We start from the raw sequence: 14,809 nt of genomic DNA on the forward strand, positions 1-14,809 counted from the left end.
CCCAGTTGTCAGTACAACGTCTGGGGTAGAAAGTCTATTCTGGAATTCCACAGTCGATCGTGAATTTTGTTGTTGTGTACATTAGCAACCAGTCTTTAATTACTGTTTTCTATAAAATCCTTTTAGGTAGGGAACACCCCTTTATTAAAGAACGAAGTAGAAATAGCTTAGAATTAAATAAATTCAAAATTATAATGAATGAACTAGGTCTAGCCTAGTAAATAGACCGGCATAGCTAGGCTAGGATTTGAAGGAAGGCGGTCCTCTCGGTCGGTACCTGCTGCTCAGCGATTCCTTGCTCCTAGCAGGCCTTGCATACCTGTGCCTAGACTAGAGGCCTAGCTGAGCTACCTATACTATGCCTAGGTTTGTATTGGTACGGGGCATACCCCCTCTACATTCCCAATCAATTAAAACATAATTTCCACATTTTTAAAGCCTAGCCTATAATATAAATTTGAATTGATTGTTTTTTATTTTAATATATTTTTTTTTATAGAGAAATAAACCAAAAAAAAGGGGCACAATGGATAACATGTTCCTAGCTAATGAGGATGAAGATGATTTGTACGGAGGATTTAATGATTATGATCCGATGTATGATACTAATGTAAGCTATCCCTTGTTTATTGTCTATACTCAATAAATAGTGTGATTAATTCTTGTTATTAAATCTATGTTTAGTTGTGTCTCAAATTGTAACCGTATATATAGTATAAGTTACTCTCCTATAGAGGGCGTTCGGAGAGAGACAATTCCGCAAAGTGATATGAAAGGGTAGCATAAAAGCTTTGAGGAATTTTGTTAAGTTGCTCTAGAAATTCATCTAGATGGAATTTGAAATCTTTCTTTATTTGCAGGAGCTGGAGACAGATGAAGGTTTTCAACAAGCTGTCAAGACGAGCCATGGGAGAAGACCTCCAGTGAGTTATCAACTAAAATAAAGCCTTGTCTACACTATCAAACTGAAAAAAAATGTGATGTGCCCATATATGGACATGATGATGTTATATCACTACCATATTTGAGCACATCACACTTTTTTGTCAAACTAGTTTGATAGTGTAGACAGGGCTTAATGAAAGATAAAATATGCAGAAAATATGTATTGCTTCAATCAGTTTTTTTATACCAATTAGTTTTAAATATAATTTATATATAGGCCTCTAAACATGAACTTTTTATAATTTCAGATGACTGGTGCCAGGAATCAGGTACACGTTTTATTATGTTCTTTTTTGGTCAAATATTAAGTTCTGTTTCTACCGTCGTAGTGTTTATTTCTGATTTTCACTGAACATCTAGAAATATAAAGTTTGAACAAAATCCTTTTATTTAAATTTCTTTTATTTGATTAACTCATTCCTTCTATTCTAACTCATTCCTCTTTAATTTGTTTTTCTTTTCATTTTCTATTCCTATTAAAGGTTGCTGGATTTTCTCCTCTGGTAATACTTTAAGATTTATTAAATTATTTATTTGTAAAGTCATTTATTTTAACACTTTTGTTAATGCAACTCAGTTGTTTTGCTGATCATGTATATTTTGTTTTGCTATTTTTAAAGAATCGATTAAAAACTGGAATGATGACATCATCAATGGGACGCCCAGTGACTGGAATGGCTGCTGTGAGTAAACATTTTATGAATTTCAAGAATTAAAAAAAAAAGATGTTGAAGTGTTTGTAGTTAATTAAAAATATAGTAATAATTTCTCAATTTTTCTTGATGTCCAAATTTCTTTGTTGACATTTTTTTTTTATTAAACAACCATATTTAAAGAGGGTGATCCATCCAGCAATTGCTGATCATTAGGGACCCTCAGAGGTTCACAAGACAAACATATGCACAAGATGCTCTACATAAACAAAGTCTTATTACAAGTCTTTGGAAGTGGAGTTGTAATTATGTCCTTGGAAAAAATCCTGACATGTGACGGGACTTGAACCCAGGACCCTTGGAGTGGTAGCCAAGCATCATAATCACCAAGCCACAACTCCACTCAAAAACACATTCAGTATACAGTACAGTCCAAGGGTGTCTGGTATTGGGAGAGTTGACTCTGTACCATACTAGTCACAAGAAATAAAGTGGTTCGGTGAAACCTTACCAACTGGTGGCTATGGCCCTATGACTGTATATTTATTAATGTCATACTTATTTTATTTTTGTTGTTATAGGACAACACAGCAACAGCAAGACCAATGACAGCTGTACGTGGTGCAGGATATTCATCAAGAGGTAAGCTGCTCTTTTATAACCTGGTGTTATTCAATTAGTACGCTGAAATGTTTAATTTCTTAGCTCAATAAAGAGACTAAAAAACTCCGCTATTCTTGTTTATTTTTGCGTAGTTTCATCACAATATTATTTTTAATATTTTACTCAGAGGCTCCTCACAAGACACAGTCTTAGTCTTGAGGAGCCTCTGCAATATGTAACAAATATGAGCTTAATTAGCGACAGAAGATGGAAACATATTTTATAACAAAAAAAAATCTAAATAGTAAATCTTTTGGTACCAACTAAATCATTCTAAACACAATTAAATAAAATGAATTTCACAATACTATTTATTTTCTAATTGTGTAGGTCAATCGTTTGACCCTCTTAACCAAGCTGCAAATCGAGGACCAGCACCCCCTCTAGAGGCAAAGGCTGAAGACACACCAGAGGAAAAGATCAAGCAATTAGAACACCAGGTCAATGACCTTATAGAAGCTAGTTGCTTCGCTCATAGTCGAGGTGAACTTGGTTTGGTAAGGATGTACTAATCTTTTTCTTTCTATATAGATTTAATTTAATTTTTATATTGTATAAATGAATTACTGAGTCATAGTGGCCTAGGTTTCTTTTGTTTTTCCTGACCTGTTTTTATTGTTGTTTTTTTGATTGAACAAAATAAATGAAATGAAAGATGGTTTTTGTTTGAGTCTCATCATCTTTTTTTGTTCTCTTTTAAATTTGTAATTTTTTTTGCCAACTTTGTAGGCTTTGGAGAAAGCAAAAGAGGCAGGACGTAAGGAGCGAATACTAGTGAGGCAACGTGATCAGAATCAAACCAGTGATCAAATTAATTTAGATCTTACATATTCTGTAAGTCCAACCGTTTTATTTAGATTTCATTCATCACAGCAAAGTAACTCTGAACCAAGAGACATCCTTAAGCTCTGTCTACATTATCAAACTAGTTTGACAAAAAAAGTGTGATGTGCTCAAATAGGTACTGATGCTGCTCAAATATGTCCAAATAATATGGTAGTGAATTATCCAAATATGGCAGTAATATTCCCAAATATGGTAGTGATATGCACAAATATGATAGTGATATGACACCCTTAATAGGAGTCTACTGTATTTAGTTTTTCCAATTTTCTATGATTCTTGAAAGTTCATTTGTTTGATTTTCTCAGATTCTGTTCAACTTAGCCAATCAGTACGAAGCAAATGAGATGTTCACTGAGGCGATAAACACATATCAGGTGATCGTCAAGAACAAGATGTTTTCAAATGCAGGTACGGACACTTTGATCTAGCAATTTGGGAAAGCAATTTTTTTGTTTCGTAATGTGCACATGTTGCAAAACTGGTACTGGTTCAAGTAACCGTCTTCATAGAGACATCTTGTTGCCATTGACATAAAGTTGTCTGTTTTGAAATTATTATTATGTGCTTCGATGACAAAAGCAGACTATACTTAAACTTTGATTTAAGTATAAAGTAGGTTTTACTGAAACTAATGGTAACTTCCAGATGTGACAAGTGTGTACAATATTATTTGTATCATATAAATTAAGTGTAAAATTATGACTTGTTTTTGTCATTTTCTAGGCCGGCTAAAACTAAACATGGGTAATATCTACTACAAGCAACGCAATTTCTCCAAAGCTATCAAGTACTACCGTATGGCCCTTGATCAGATTCCAAAAACACACAATGAAATGAGGCAAGTGCATTCCATGTGATCTATAATTTAGAATACAAGAATTATTACTTAAATGTTGTATCTCATTTCTCTACTCACTCACTAATCTCACTTGCTATACAGTCAACTCTCCCAATCCCGGATTCTCTAAAAACCAGAAACTTTCCCAAAACCGGCAGACTTTTCTTGAAAACCAAAGGGTCCCAAATTCATTTTTATTATTAAAAACACATTAAGAATACCAGACTTTCCAGAAAACTAGACATTTTAAACCAGCCCAAAGGTGTCCGGTATTGGGAGAGACTACTTACCTTTTGAATTAATTATTTGAAATGTTATTAAATATTTGAAATGTTATTAATTATTTGAAATGTTATTAATTGCAGAATACGAATAATGCAGAACATTGGGACTGTGTTTATTAAGATGGGTCAATACAGCGATGCAATAACATCTCTTGAACACATTATGTCTGAACGACCTGACCCCAAGACGGCCTTTAACCTCATTCTTTGTTACTTTGCTACTGGTGATCGAGACAAGATGAAGAGAACATTTCAACGTCTCTTGCAAGTTGACCTTAAGATTGATGATGAAGACAAATATCTACCACATCCTGTACGTAGAAGAAGAGAAATGTTACAATTATTTTAAATTCTATGATTTTAAACAATTTATAGTCTGTCAAAATGTAGCTGAAGTACTTTTAATTTTTTTTCCAAGCCACCCGTAACTTTTAGAAACCCACTACTAATTACCTCTCAAGCAACATCCCTGTATGAGTATATAAACGTTTAAATAATTGTAGAGCCATTGTAACTAGCTGTGTACATGTGTAAAATAATCTACTGCTGTTGACTGGTTTACTGTATATTATTTTTCTAGGATGACAAACATGCCAATTTGATCCTGGAAGTCATCAAGAATGACACTTTACGAGAGAAAGAAAAACAAAAGTAAATATATATATATATATATGATTTCACATTTTAAGTGGAGGGTTATTTAAATAAATAACATAAGAATAAACTATTATTCTTTAATGTTTTGTAGCTGCTTATCTAAGTTTTTTTTTTTTTTTTTTTTTTTACTTTCAATTTCAGGAAAGCAGAATTGGAACGCTGTGTGATGGCGGCTGCTAAACTAATTGCTCCCTCTATTGAGGCAACGTTTTCTGCAGGCTATGACTGGTATTACATTCGTTCTTATTTAACATAGAAACTTTATTTCATTGTGGTGAATTTCTATAAAATAATTCTTCCATGTATTCTATCACAGTAGCTTGGTGGTTAACATGCTTGCCTTCCAATCCCAAGGTCCGGCGTGTAATCCTGACCTAGTGCCAGGGCCGGCTGTAACTCCCAACTCTTTCAACTCCACTCCCTAAGCCTCAAATGAGACTTAGTTTATATGCACAATAAATTATTAAATATTTTATCCATCCTGTAATTGGCGAGTTACTTTCTGTTGGATGCGTATGAAAAAAAAAAAAGAAATAGTTCATGTACTCAACAGTTTTTCAATATTTCCATCATTTTGTTTACAGGTGTGTTGACTGTGTGAAGCAGTCGCCTTTCACAGAAATGTCAAACGATTTGGAGATTAACAAAGCAATAATGTACTTGAAACAGAAAGAGTTCCAAATGGCGGTGGACGTACTGAAGTCGTTTGAGAAGAAGGACACAAAGTGCGCGGCAGTCGCGGCCAATAATCTGTCGTTTCTCTACTTTCTTCAAGGTGATCACAGACAGGCAGACAAGTATGCTGAGTTGGCAATGGTGTCAGACCGCTATAACCCAAGTGGTATGTCTTTGCTCAGAAAAAGTTTATTTTGTTGTAGGAATTATTACATTACAAATAACTTCATTGGACCACAAAATTCAATTTCTAATTATACTGTAGTGTTATAAATGTTGGTTATTAGTTTTTTCATAAATCAACTATCTGAACAAAACTAATAAGACTAAACTAAAGAACTAAACAAAAGATTTACTATTTAGATTTTGTTGTTATATGTTTCCACAAACTAAATGGACTAAAACCCATATTAAGCTCTGTCTACACTATCAAACTAGTTTGACAAAAAAAGTGTAATGTGCCCAAATATGGTAGTGATATGCCTACATATAGTAGTGGCATGATATCATCATGGTCACATCACATTCTTTTGTCATAAAGTTTGATAGTGTAGACAGAGCTTTAAACCCATATTACATCATATATTTCAGCTCTGGTAAATAAAGGAAACTGTATATACAAGGATGGCAAATTTGAGAAGGCTATGGAGTACTACCGTGAGGCCTTGCGTACGGAGTCCTCCTGTACAGAGGCATTGTATAATTTAGGTGAGCTTTCTAAATACTATGAGTTAAATTGGATACAAATAAAAACATGGAAGACATCTAACCATTTCATTTGTTTAAATACATCAAAATGTGGGATTTTCATTGAGAGTTTAACTATCAAACTTTATGTGACAAACAAATGTGATGTGACCATATATGGACATGGCGATATCATATCACTACCATATTTGGGCACATCACATTTTTTTTGTCAAACTAGTTTGATAGTGTAGAAAGAGCTTAATAATATAATTCAAATATTTTAATTTTTTCAAATTTTGTTTTCAGGTCTTGTAAATAAACGTTTAGGTCAGAATGAATCAGCATTGGATTGTTTTCATAAACTACACGCAATTCTTAGAAACAGCGCTGAGGTCATCTACCAAATAGCTACTCTGTATCCTTCTGTTGTTAGCCATTGTAACTATGTTACATGGTGTACAATTCACTCTCCCCTGGGCTGGCCTAATATTTCTGGTTTTGGGAGAGTTTCCAGTTTTCAGAGAGTCCAGTATTAGGCCAGTGGGAGAGTTCACTTATTACTTATGTTTAAATCTATAACACAGTGTTAACAGCACCTTTGATTTTTATTACTGTACATGTACATTTTTAGTATTTACATTACAACACTAAATATCATTTTAAATACAAATGTGCACTTGAAATTAATTATATACTGTTAACATTTGACTGCCATTGACCTTTGAATCCATTTGATATTTGACCTTTGACACTATACACTTAGATATGACCTTTTAGATGATGTTCCTCAGGCTACAGAATGGTACATGCAATTGATAGGAATTGTGCCATCAGACCCTGCTATTCTAGCAAAACTCGGTGAGCTGTATGACAATGAGGGCGACAAATCACAGGCATACCAATATCATTATGAGGTAAATGTAATGGTTATCATAAAACGACCTAAAGGTCACTTTGTGCTGAGCCAAACAGCACTCATTCAATGGCTGGCCAGAGTAAACCCCTACTCTTCAAAGTTTTAAGTCCAAGTTCTACCACCAGAACTATGAGAAAAGCCTTGAAAATGTACCGATATGGCTATGGGTTTGGACATTCAACCATCAACCAACAATTACCAAAATGATAATTTTTCTATTGTAGTCGTACCGATATTTCCCATCAAACATTTCAATAATTGAGTGGCTTGGTGCATACTTCATAGACTCTCAGTTTGTGGAGAAGGCAATCCAGTTCTTTGAGAGGGCAGCTGTAATACAACCAAACCAAGTAAAATGGCGTCTGATGATAGCTAGCTGTCATCGTAGAAGTGGTGAATATCTCTTGTTTTAAGCTTTGTCTACACTATCAAACTTTATGTGACAAAAAAAAGTGATGTGCCCATATATGGACATGATGATGTCTTATCACTACCATATTTAAGCATATCACTAGCATATTTGGGCACATCACACTTTTTTTGTCAAACTAGTTTGATAGTGTAGATAGAGCTTTAGTATACAGTATTGTATTCATTGTGGAACAAATACAGTAATGATCATAGATGCATTACTGTTAACAATAATTTTTGATATGGAATATTTCCATGTTAAAGAAGAGAAAGTTTTCTCTATGATTTTGACCTCTTTTTGTATAATTAATAATAAAAATAATTTTTTTCAGGTAATTACCAACAGGCTTTAGAAACGTACAAATCTATACATAAGAAGTTCCCAGATAATACTGAATGTGAGTCCTATATTTTATTATTTATTTATTTATGTATTCAACTTTATTTTACAAGGGTAGGTCTAACAGCTATACTACAGCAGTATAGCTGACTTGAATAGGCCCTCTTTTAAACATTCTATACACATGCTAGTGTCCTAAAGGAACAACCTCCCAATAATACACAGAATTGTATGGAAGAATCTAGTCATATTGTTGTGGTTATAATACTAAGTATATTATTTATAAGATTTTACTTACAACTTTTTTTTTTAAACTTTTAGGTTTAAAGTTCTTAGTTCGAATAACTACTGACCTTGGTTTACAAGAGGCACAGGATTACGCAACCAAACTTAAAAAGGCTGAGAAAGCAAAGGAGTTGAGAGAGCAGGTGAGCCAGTTGGTCTTATTTAATTTTTAAAAACTATTGAAATTCTAAATATATAAATTCTGATATTTGTCTTTTTAAATAACACACTACTAATCAATCAATCAATACTAACCAATAAACAGAGGTATTCTTATTTTTTTACCATGATTTACTCCGGTGGGTTTTTATCTTGTATCTGTTGTCGTTGCCCCCAAAAACTATCCGCATACATCCCCAACCCTCTCCCCCACCCCTCTCCCCTGGTGTATTTATGTACAATCCAAAAACATTAATTATTTTTAATTTGATTTTGAATCCTTTGTTTCCCTGCATGCCCTTAATCGTTTTATTTTTCCTACTTAAAAAGCTCCATCCAGAGGATATTGAAAGAGAGGTGATGATATCAAACAATTGATAATTAAACATACTATGTATGGCATTGTTATGTAGTTTAGTATTTATTACTGTAGACTTGCTTCGACATCCTAACTGTATTTTAGAAAAAGATTTTAGAATAAAAAAAAAATGTAATTTACATCAACGTTACAGCAATCTTCTTCAACATTCTATTGTTTGATATTAATTGTCATCTCACAAAAATGGATTTTTGATATAAATAATAATTATTTGCAGATATGTTACAAATGCATGAAGAATAAGTTAGAACCGCTTTTGAGATAGTAATTGTTTTTTTTTGGACACATCTTCACAAGTTGAAGTGTGCCACTGATACAAAAGTGCAGTGTTAATAAATTATTATTGTTTACTGTAGTAGCTTTTTGTAAGCTTTTAAATGACTGTATTGCATGGTGGCGTGAATTGTAAACAAAAGCATGTGTAGTTAAATTGTGCAAGGTAGGCTTTATGTTGATAAGAAAAGGAATTACCAAGAAAATAATGGCTTACAGTACACTATAGTGAAAACAAAGAAAATGTTTTTTGTATTGATGTGAGAAATTACCTTATTATTAACTTGTTTGTATTCGTTAACAGCGAGCTAGTAGTGGACGTGCTGGAAGCGGGCGTGCAGGTAGTGGCCGGGCTGGGAGTGGCCGGGCAGGCAGTGGTAGGAGTAGAGGAGGCAGTGCAGGTAGGTTGAACATTGTATTGAGAGATAAATGCACTGTAGTTCATGTGGTCCTGGAATTCATTTTAATTATCATTAATAACAAAAATTAGCACATTCATAATGTCATGGCTTAATAGTTTGCCACGCCCCTTCCTTAGCTCTCAACTTATCTATAAGAAAAGATAAAACAGAATTAACACAAATGATATTTTCCCTAAAGCTTGACCTGGGATTCATACCAAAGGTTTTTAGATGTCACCAAGTAAATAGTGCCACAGAGTAAATAGTGACCATTTTGATGTTTACTAACAAACCCTGTCCTTATTTGCACCAGGTGTGTCCTTAATAGATAAATACCACGGTTTTGGTTAATGGTAGATTATTTTTGCGATCATAATTATGCAATCATGTGACATTTCATCAATTAACAATAAAATCATGTAGTTTAACCATCATGTGACGTTTACAATTTATCATGTGATATTTGTAAGTTATCATGTGATACTTTATATCTAACCATGTGACGTTTACAATTTATCATGTGATATTTGTAAGTTATCATGTGATGCTTTATATTTAACCATGTGATGCACATACTGATATCATGCACTTGACCATTTCATCTCATATTCACCATACTAACCACAGAATCTGATGGAGGGGGCAGTGCTAGAAGTGAAGACTTAGATGGTGGTAAGTTAGCACTATTAATACATTAACAAAAACTCACCAGTAAACTGCATCGTCCACAGGGTTGCTTTAGAACTTTGTTCTTCTCTAAAGAACACTTTAGACTTGATTGAAGCAGCCAGCTATGATAGAGTGCTAAATACACCGGAGCAACAAGATGACATGCTATTAATGTGTCGACAGTCGCAGAGTTCTTTCTTGCAAACTATGCCTCAGTGTTCTTACCTGTATGTGTTATACTCAATAGCTGCATAATCATTTACCATTCATGTGAAAATGAAATATTACTATTATAATGAACAAGATCTCACCACCTTCTCAGATGTAAATTACTCCTACTGTTTTACTTGCTTGGTCTTATTTTAATTATTTTATCTTCAGATTCTGGTCGCGGTGGGAGTGCTGGAAGTAGCCGTCAGAATAGTGCAAGGCGTACAAAAGGCGGCATGAGGAGCTTACCGAGTGCCGATGGACCGTATGAATCGGAGGAAAGAACCGTTGGTATGTTATTCTTTTTACTCTCAGTGTGCAGTGCTTGTAAATGTTAATAGTATTAAAAGCTATTGTTTCCTATTTGTTAATGGTTTTAAATTTGTAATAAAAAAATTTGTAAATGCGCATAATACAAAGTCTCTATGCGATGTGGACTCAGATGTTACACTTTTCAACTAAATTAAATGTTGGTTTTAAATGTATGATGATGATTATAACGATACTTGCGCCATTTGCACATACGGAACAATTTTAAATTCCTTTTTAACCATCCATTGGATGTGTTACTGCTACATTATAAAGCCTTGTACAATGTTCTTATGTATAAATAATAATGATGACATCTAAATTGATACGTTTTTATACAGATGCCTCATACGTCGACCCTCTTGGACCGTCAATGGAGAGACCAAAAACAGCAGCTAGAAAACGTGATACGGCAGAAGACGGATTTGCAGAAATAGAGCTTGGCGATGATTTATTGCCCGAGTAAATGGACATGTACATTTACTGGTCCTAGTTCTTTTTTAGCCCTATAAACGGATACTATATTGACATTCTGGCCAGGTCGAAAAGACAACATTTATATTTTTTTTTAATTACTGTTTATTTTCAGTTAAAATTGAATGTTTTATAAAGATTTCTACATTGCAGAATGTGCTATGTACCCAATATAATGTTGTAATGTGTATATATTATTTAAATATTCTTATAATACTAAGGGTATGAATTTAATGTACATTATAATTAAATGGTGTACTTAACCCACTGTAGACTGTAAATAAACACCACCTTGATGCTGTGTTGGAAGTTTAATTTATTATTTCCCTACAATTGTAGAGGCCTGGTTAAAATATTGTTGAAAATATTATGGATTGGAGGTTGTATCATATCATATGTAAACAACTGTATTAATAAAAAATATTGAAAGTAAAAAAATATGTTAAGTACAAATGTACAAATCTTTATTCTTTTGTTTAAATTTTCATGTTTAAAACAAAATGTTTTATTGTCAAGGAGATTGCTTTTATTGTGCTAATTTTCCGGTGATAACTTAATTTAAGCTACCACTATGGCAGTACGCTGCATTATGAGTTTAACAATGATAATCAACAAGGAATATCTCATATTTTACTAGTTTTCTACAACCAGCTATAATTGTAGACTAACGCTAGAAAACTTTGCAAGAAAAGTTTTCCAGAGTTTGATAAACCTCGGCAACCAAAGTCATTAGTTGCTTTGTAGTGCACATAAATAAAATGACAGCCTCTAATAACTAGTCTAGACAGACTTCTCCAAACTGGCAAAATTTGCAAACAGTATGGTGAAGCTTTATGCATGATACTGTGTTTTGAAAACAAATAGACTCAGTCATAATTGCTGAAATTAAGTGCATTAAAATACAAACTTCAAATAAAACATTCCAAATTGTTTGCTCATGGCAGCCTTTACATTTTTCTATCTAAGATTCATAAAATAATAACTTAAGTTTTGAGACATTATGTGCTTTTCCTGAGCGTCAGGTCAAGGTTGCGCTTTAATGTCGCATTTTGAATAAAACGAACCTGCCTTAGTGCTCTTGATTGTGTTGTGCAGGATAAAGAAGTGACAGTAAAAGAAACATAATACAGTTAGGACAACTACAGTACATCCGCCGTGATTGGCTACATAGTAAGGCACCTACGTCTGCCGTGATTGGCTACATAGTAAGGCACCTACGTCTGCCGTGATTGGCTACATATTAGGCACCTACGTCTGCCGTGATTGGCTACATAGTAGTCACTTCAGAATTCATCAATTTTAAAACACACAGATTGAATTGTAAGCAGCTCCAAGTTTGTAGTCCACCGATTCAATCACACACACAGCTCCATTATCGTTGATAATCAAGAAGTCCACAGTCAACTAACCTTTGAACTTTTGGCTTGAGATCTGCACTTGCTCTTTGTAATAATCTGAAAATAGGACAACACATTTCCATGGAAACAACAGAAATTAAAATCATGTTTTATTTGTTTTTGTAAATTAAACTTTTTCTAGAAATGTTAGTTTGGTAACTCATTTTGTTAGTTGATAAAAATAATTTCTATTGCTGCTTAATTCTTTCATAATTCACCGTTTATTGGAATATTGCAATTTTTACCCTTGAACTTTGTGCGGTTCTTTGCGTAACATCTCAAAAAGTCTTTGGATTCTAGTATCTGCTAAAACTTCTCGGATTTCCGGATCTTCAAGAATCTTTTGCATTCGTATCTCGTCTTCTTGCGTACTTTGATTAGGTTTGTTACTACTGCTGCATTGTGGGACAATATCTGCTGAACCCTCGTGGACACTTATACCAGAATTCCCACAATTCATTGCATCATGATTAGTAGGATTTGTCTGTGAATCTCCAAGTTTTGTAAAATGGTCACCTAGACAACAAAAAACAAATAAAATGGTCACATAGACAACAAAAAAAACAATTAAAATGGTCACCTAGACAACAAAAAACAAATAAAATGGTCACCTAGACAACAACAAAAAAAACAAATAAAATGGTTACATAGACAACAAAAAAACAATTAAAATGGTCACCTAGACAACAAAAAACAAATGAAATGGTCACCTAGACAAATTGCTTTTTAAATATCAGTAAGTTTTTTCAATTCGTAATGTAATTCTACATTGAAGTGTGCCACTGATACAAAAGTGGCAATTCATTATTATTACTGTATTACCAATAAAATATTCACCTAAAACTGAGAAAAATTCTTTAAAAAACTGTTGCAGTTCCGGATCATGTTGGAAGTCACTCATAGCTTTTTGTGGGCTATCCTGAAACCTCGCCACGGCCATTGCAAATTTTGGTTTTTGAATCTGTTCCGCGAGCTTCGGATGCTTCTCAATGGTTGCCAGTAAATCGCCCGTAATCCAACTTTTATTTTCCAGCCAGGATGGGATTGTTTCTTTCATTGCTTCTTGCACCTCTGCAATCTCATGCTGCTTTGTCGTTTCTTTCTTTGGTTTAAGTACTGTAATATTATCATTTGAAGTTTTCACTTCTGAATCAGGAATTGTTTTCGGGTTTTCACTTTGTACTTTTGATTTTGTTTGTGGTTTTGTTTTGCTTGAATTGAATAAAAATCCCTTTCTCATTCCTCCAAATGATGTACTATCTGAACTTGTTGATTTTATTACAACTGATTTTCCAACTTGCACCTATAAAATATAAAATAATAAATTTATTCATTTTATTTCATGATGCATCATACAAATGAATACAGATTATCAGTGAAAATAGATAATAAGATGGAAGAAAGCCAAATAAGCTTTAGCTCCAGAAAGAAAGTTTGTAGGGAAAGTACTCCATGAATTAGTCAATGTCATCAACATACTGCAGCATTCTTTGTTGGCTTAGGTTGACCTTTTGGTTGACCTTTGTGCTCCGGTGGCGGTGCTGTACTCTTTACGACTGGGATTGTTGACTTCCCCGATTCCTGAACCTTCAATTTTACTTTGTTCAATTTTTCAAGAACTTCTGTCATATCCTCCAGAGGAGGAGGACCATCTGAAATTAAACATTTTATTTTTTTATTAAAATAGGCCTAGTATTATTAATATTATTAAGGCAAAATGTCTGTAAAAGTCTAAAACTTGTAATTACTCTTTTCTAGGCTAGTAGTAGGCCAATTCTCCTCACTTTTTCAATCAAAACATGTTTTCAACGACTTGGAACAGTATAGTAGGGCATGCACCTACTAGAGTACAGTAGGCATTTAGGCCCAGAAGGGTAGGGGCCTAGTTAGATCCTACCTAGCCTAGGCCTAGCTAGCTATAAAATGCTAGGCCTGGCCTTATATATAGGTAGCCTAGCCTAGCAATTATAAAGCATAAAGATAATCATAGATTGATTTATTCCTTTAAAGTTATATATTTCACCATATTTTATATGATATACAAATGAGTTAATGTAAAAATATAAACGAATTGTATTTAAATTACAACACAATAATTGGTGTTTACAGTAACCATACCGTCTATTTCCGCCATCGCGATTTTCAACTTTTTATCTTCTTTCTCTCTCTCATCAAAAAAGCGCCCTCTTGACTAATTTGGCAAAAGATCAAGACGTGTGTGAGCAGCACACTCCGCAAAAAGTAAACAAATTCTAAATTATCAAATAATTGAATTCGGTTCATAATTTTATTTTAATATGTTTTAGTGCAAGTGAAAAATATTGGTATGAACCAT

The 14,809-nt window shown here is 33.6% G+C and overlaps 2 protein-coding genes across 6 annotated transcripts; one reads left to right on the forward strand and one right to left on the reverse strand.

Moving 5' to 3' along the window:
- The first annotated feature begins 22 nt into the window (after positions 1-22).
- On the forward strand, positions 23-11,134 carry LOC144847414 (intraflagellar transport protein 88 homolog). 4 transcript variants are annotated; one of them, XM_078703761.1, is made up of 25 exons: positions 23-126; positions 500-610; positions 861-923; positions 1,194-1,214; positions 1,566-1,628; positions 2,180-2,240; positions 2,592-2,758; positions 2,991-3,095; positions 3,413-3,515; positions 3,831-3,945; positions 4,311-4,542; positions 4,810-4,880; positions 5,028-5,114; positions 5,471-5,727; positions 6,153-6,269; positions 6,558-6,666; positions 7,015-7,165; positions 7,392-7,560; positions 7,911-7,976; positions 8,240-8,346; positions 8,693-8,719; positions 9,319-9,415; positions 10,043-10,087; positions 10,466-10,585; positions 10,945-11,134. In XM_078703761.1, exons 2-25 carry the CDS (start codon positions 527-529, stop codon positions 11,067-11,069), a joined length of 2,562 nt encoding a protein of 853 aa, XP_078559887.1. In that variant the 5' UTR covers positions 23-126; positions 500-526; the 3' UTR covers positions 11,070-11,134. The 4 variants fall into 4 exon arrangements, with proteins under 4 accessions (XP_078559887.1, XP_078559889.1, XP_078559888.1 ...); XM_078703763.1 differs by lacking the exon at positions 10,043-10,087; XM_078703762.1 differs by lacking the exon at positions 8,693-8,719 and having other exon boundaries at positions 24-126.
- On the reverse strand, positions 10,934-14,672 carry LOC144847451 (uncharacterized). Of its 2 annotated transcripts, XR_013613745.1 has the most exons (6): positions 14,593-14,672; positions 13,954-14,126; positions 13,312-13,777; positions 12,720-12,990; positions 12,326-12,531; positions 10,934-12,291 (listed from the first exon to the last, which is right to left on the reverse strand). XR_013613745.1 is itself a non-coding variant. In XM_078703825.1 (5 exons), the coding sequence occupies exons 1-5, from the start codon at positions 14,606-14,608 to the stop codon at positions 12,450-12,452; spliced, it is 1,008 nt and encodes a 335-aa protein (XP_078559951.1). In that variant the 5' UTR covers positions 14,609-14,672; the 3' UTR covers positions 10,934-12,449. The 2 variants fall into 2 exon arrangements, 1 of the variants encoding a protein (XP_078559951.1); XM_078703825.1 differs by having other exon boundaries at positions 10,934-12,531.
- Positions 14,673-14,809: the final 137 nt, after the last annotated feature.

The sequence above is a fragment of the Antedon bifida genome, chromosome 7 (assembly GCF_963402885.1).
Source record: "Antedon bifida chromosome 7, ecAntBifi1.1, whole genome shotgun sequence".
Taxonomy (NCBI): Eukaryota; Metazoa; Echinodermata; class Crinoidea; order Comatulida; family Antedonidae; genus Antedon; species Antedon bifida.

Bases quoted from the DNA above. Each gene is read 5' to 3' on its own strand.
- LOC144847414 (XM_078703761.1), top strand. From the start codon at position 527: ATGGATAACATGTTCCTAGCTAATGAGGATGAAGATGATTTGTACGGA. The intron at 2,241-2,591 runs GTAAGCTGCTCT...CTAATTGTGTAG, and splicing joins TGCAGGATATTCATCAAGAG to GTCAATCGTTTGACCCTCTT. The intron at 6,270-6,557 runs GTGAGCTTTCTA...TTTTGTTTTCAG, and splicing joins AGAGGCATTGTATAATTTAG to GTCTTGTAAATAAACGTTTA.
- LOC144847451 (XM_078703825.1), bottom strand. The intron at 13,778-13,953 runs GTATGTTGATGA...TATATTTTATAG, and splicing joins AGCCAACAAAGAATGCTGCA to GTGCAAGTTGGAAAATCAGT. The intron at 12,991-13,311 runs GTGAATATTTTA...TTTGTTGTCTAG, and splicing joins AGAATTTTTCTCAGTTTTAG to GTGACCATTTTACAAAACTT.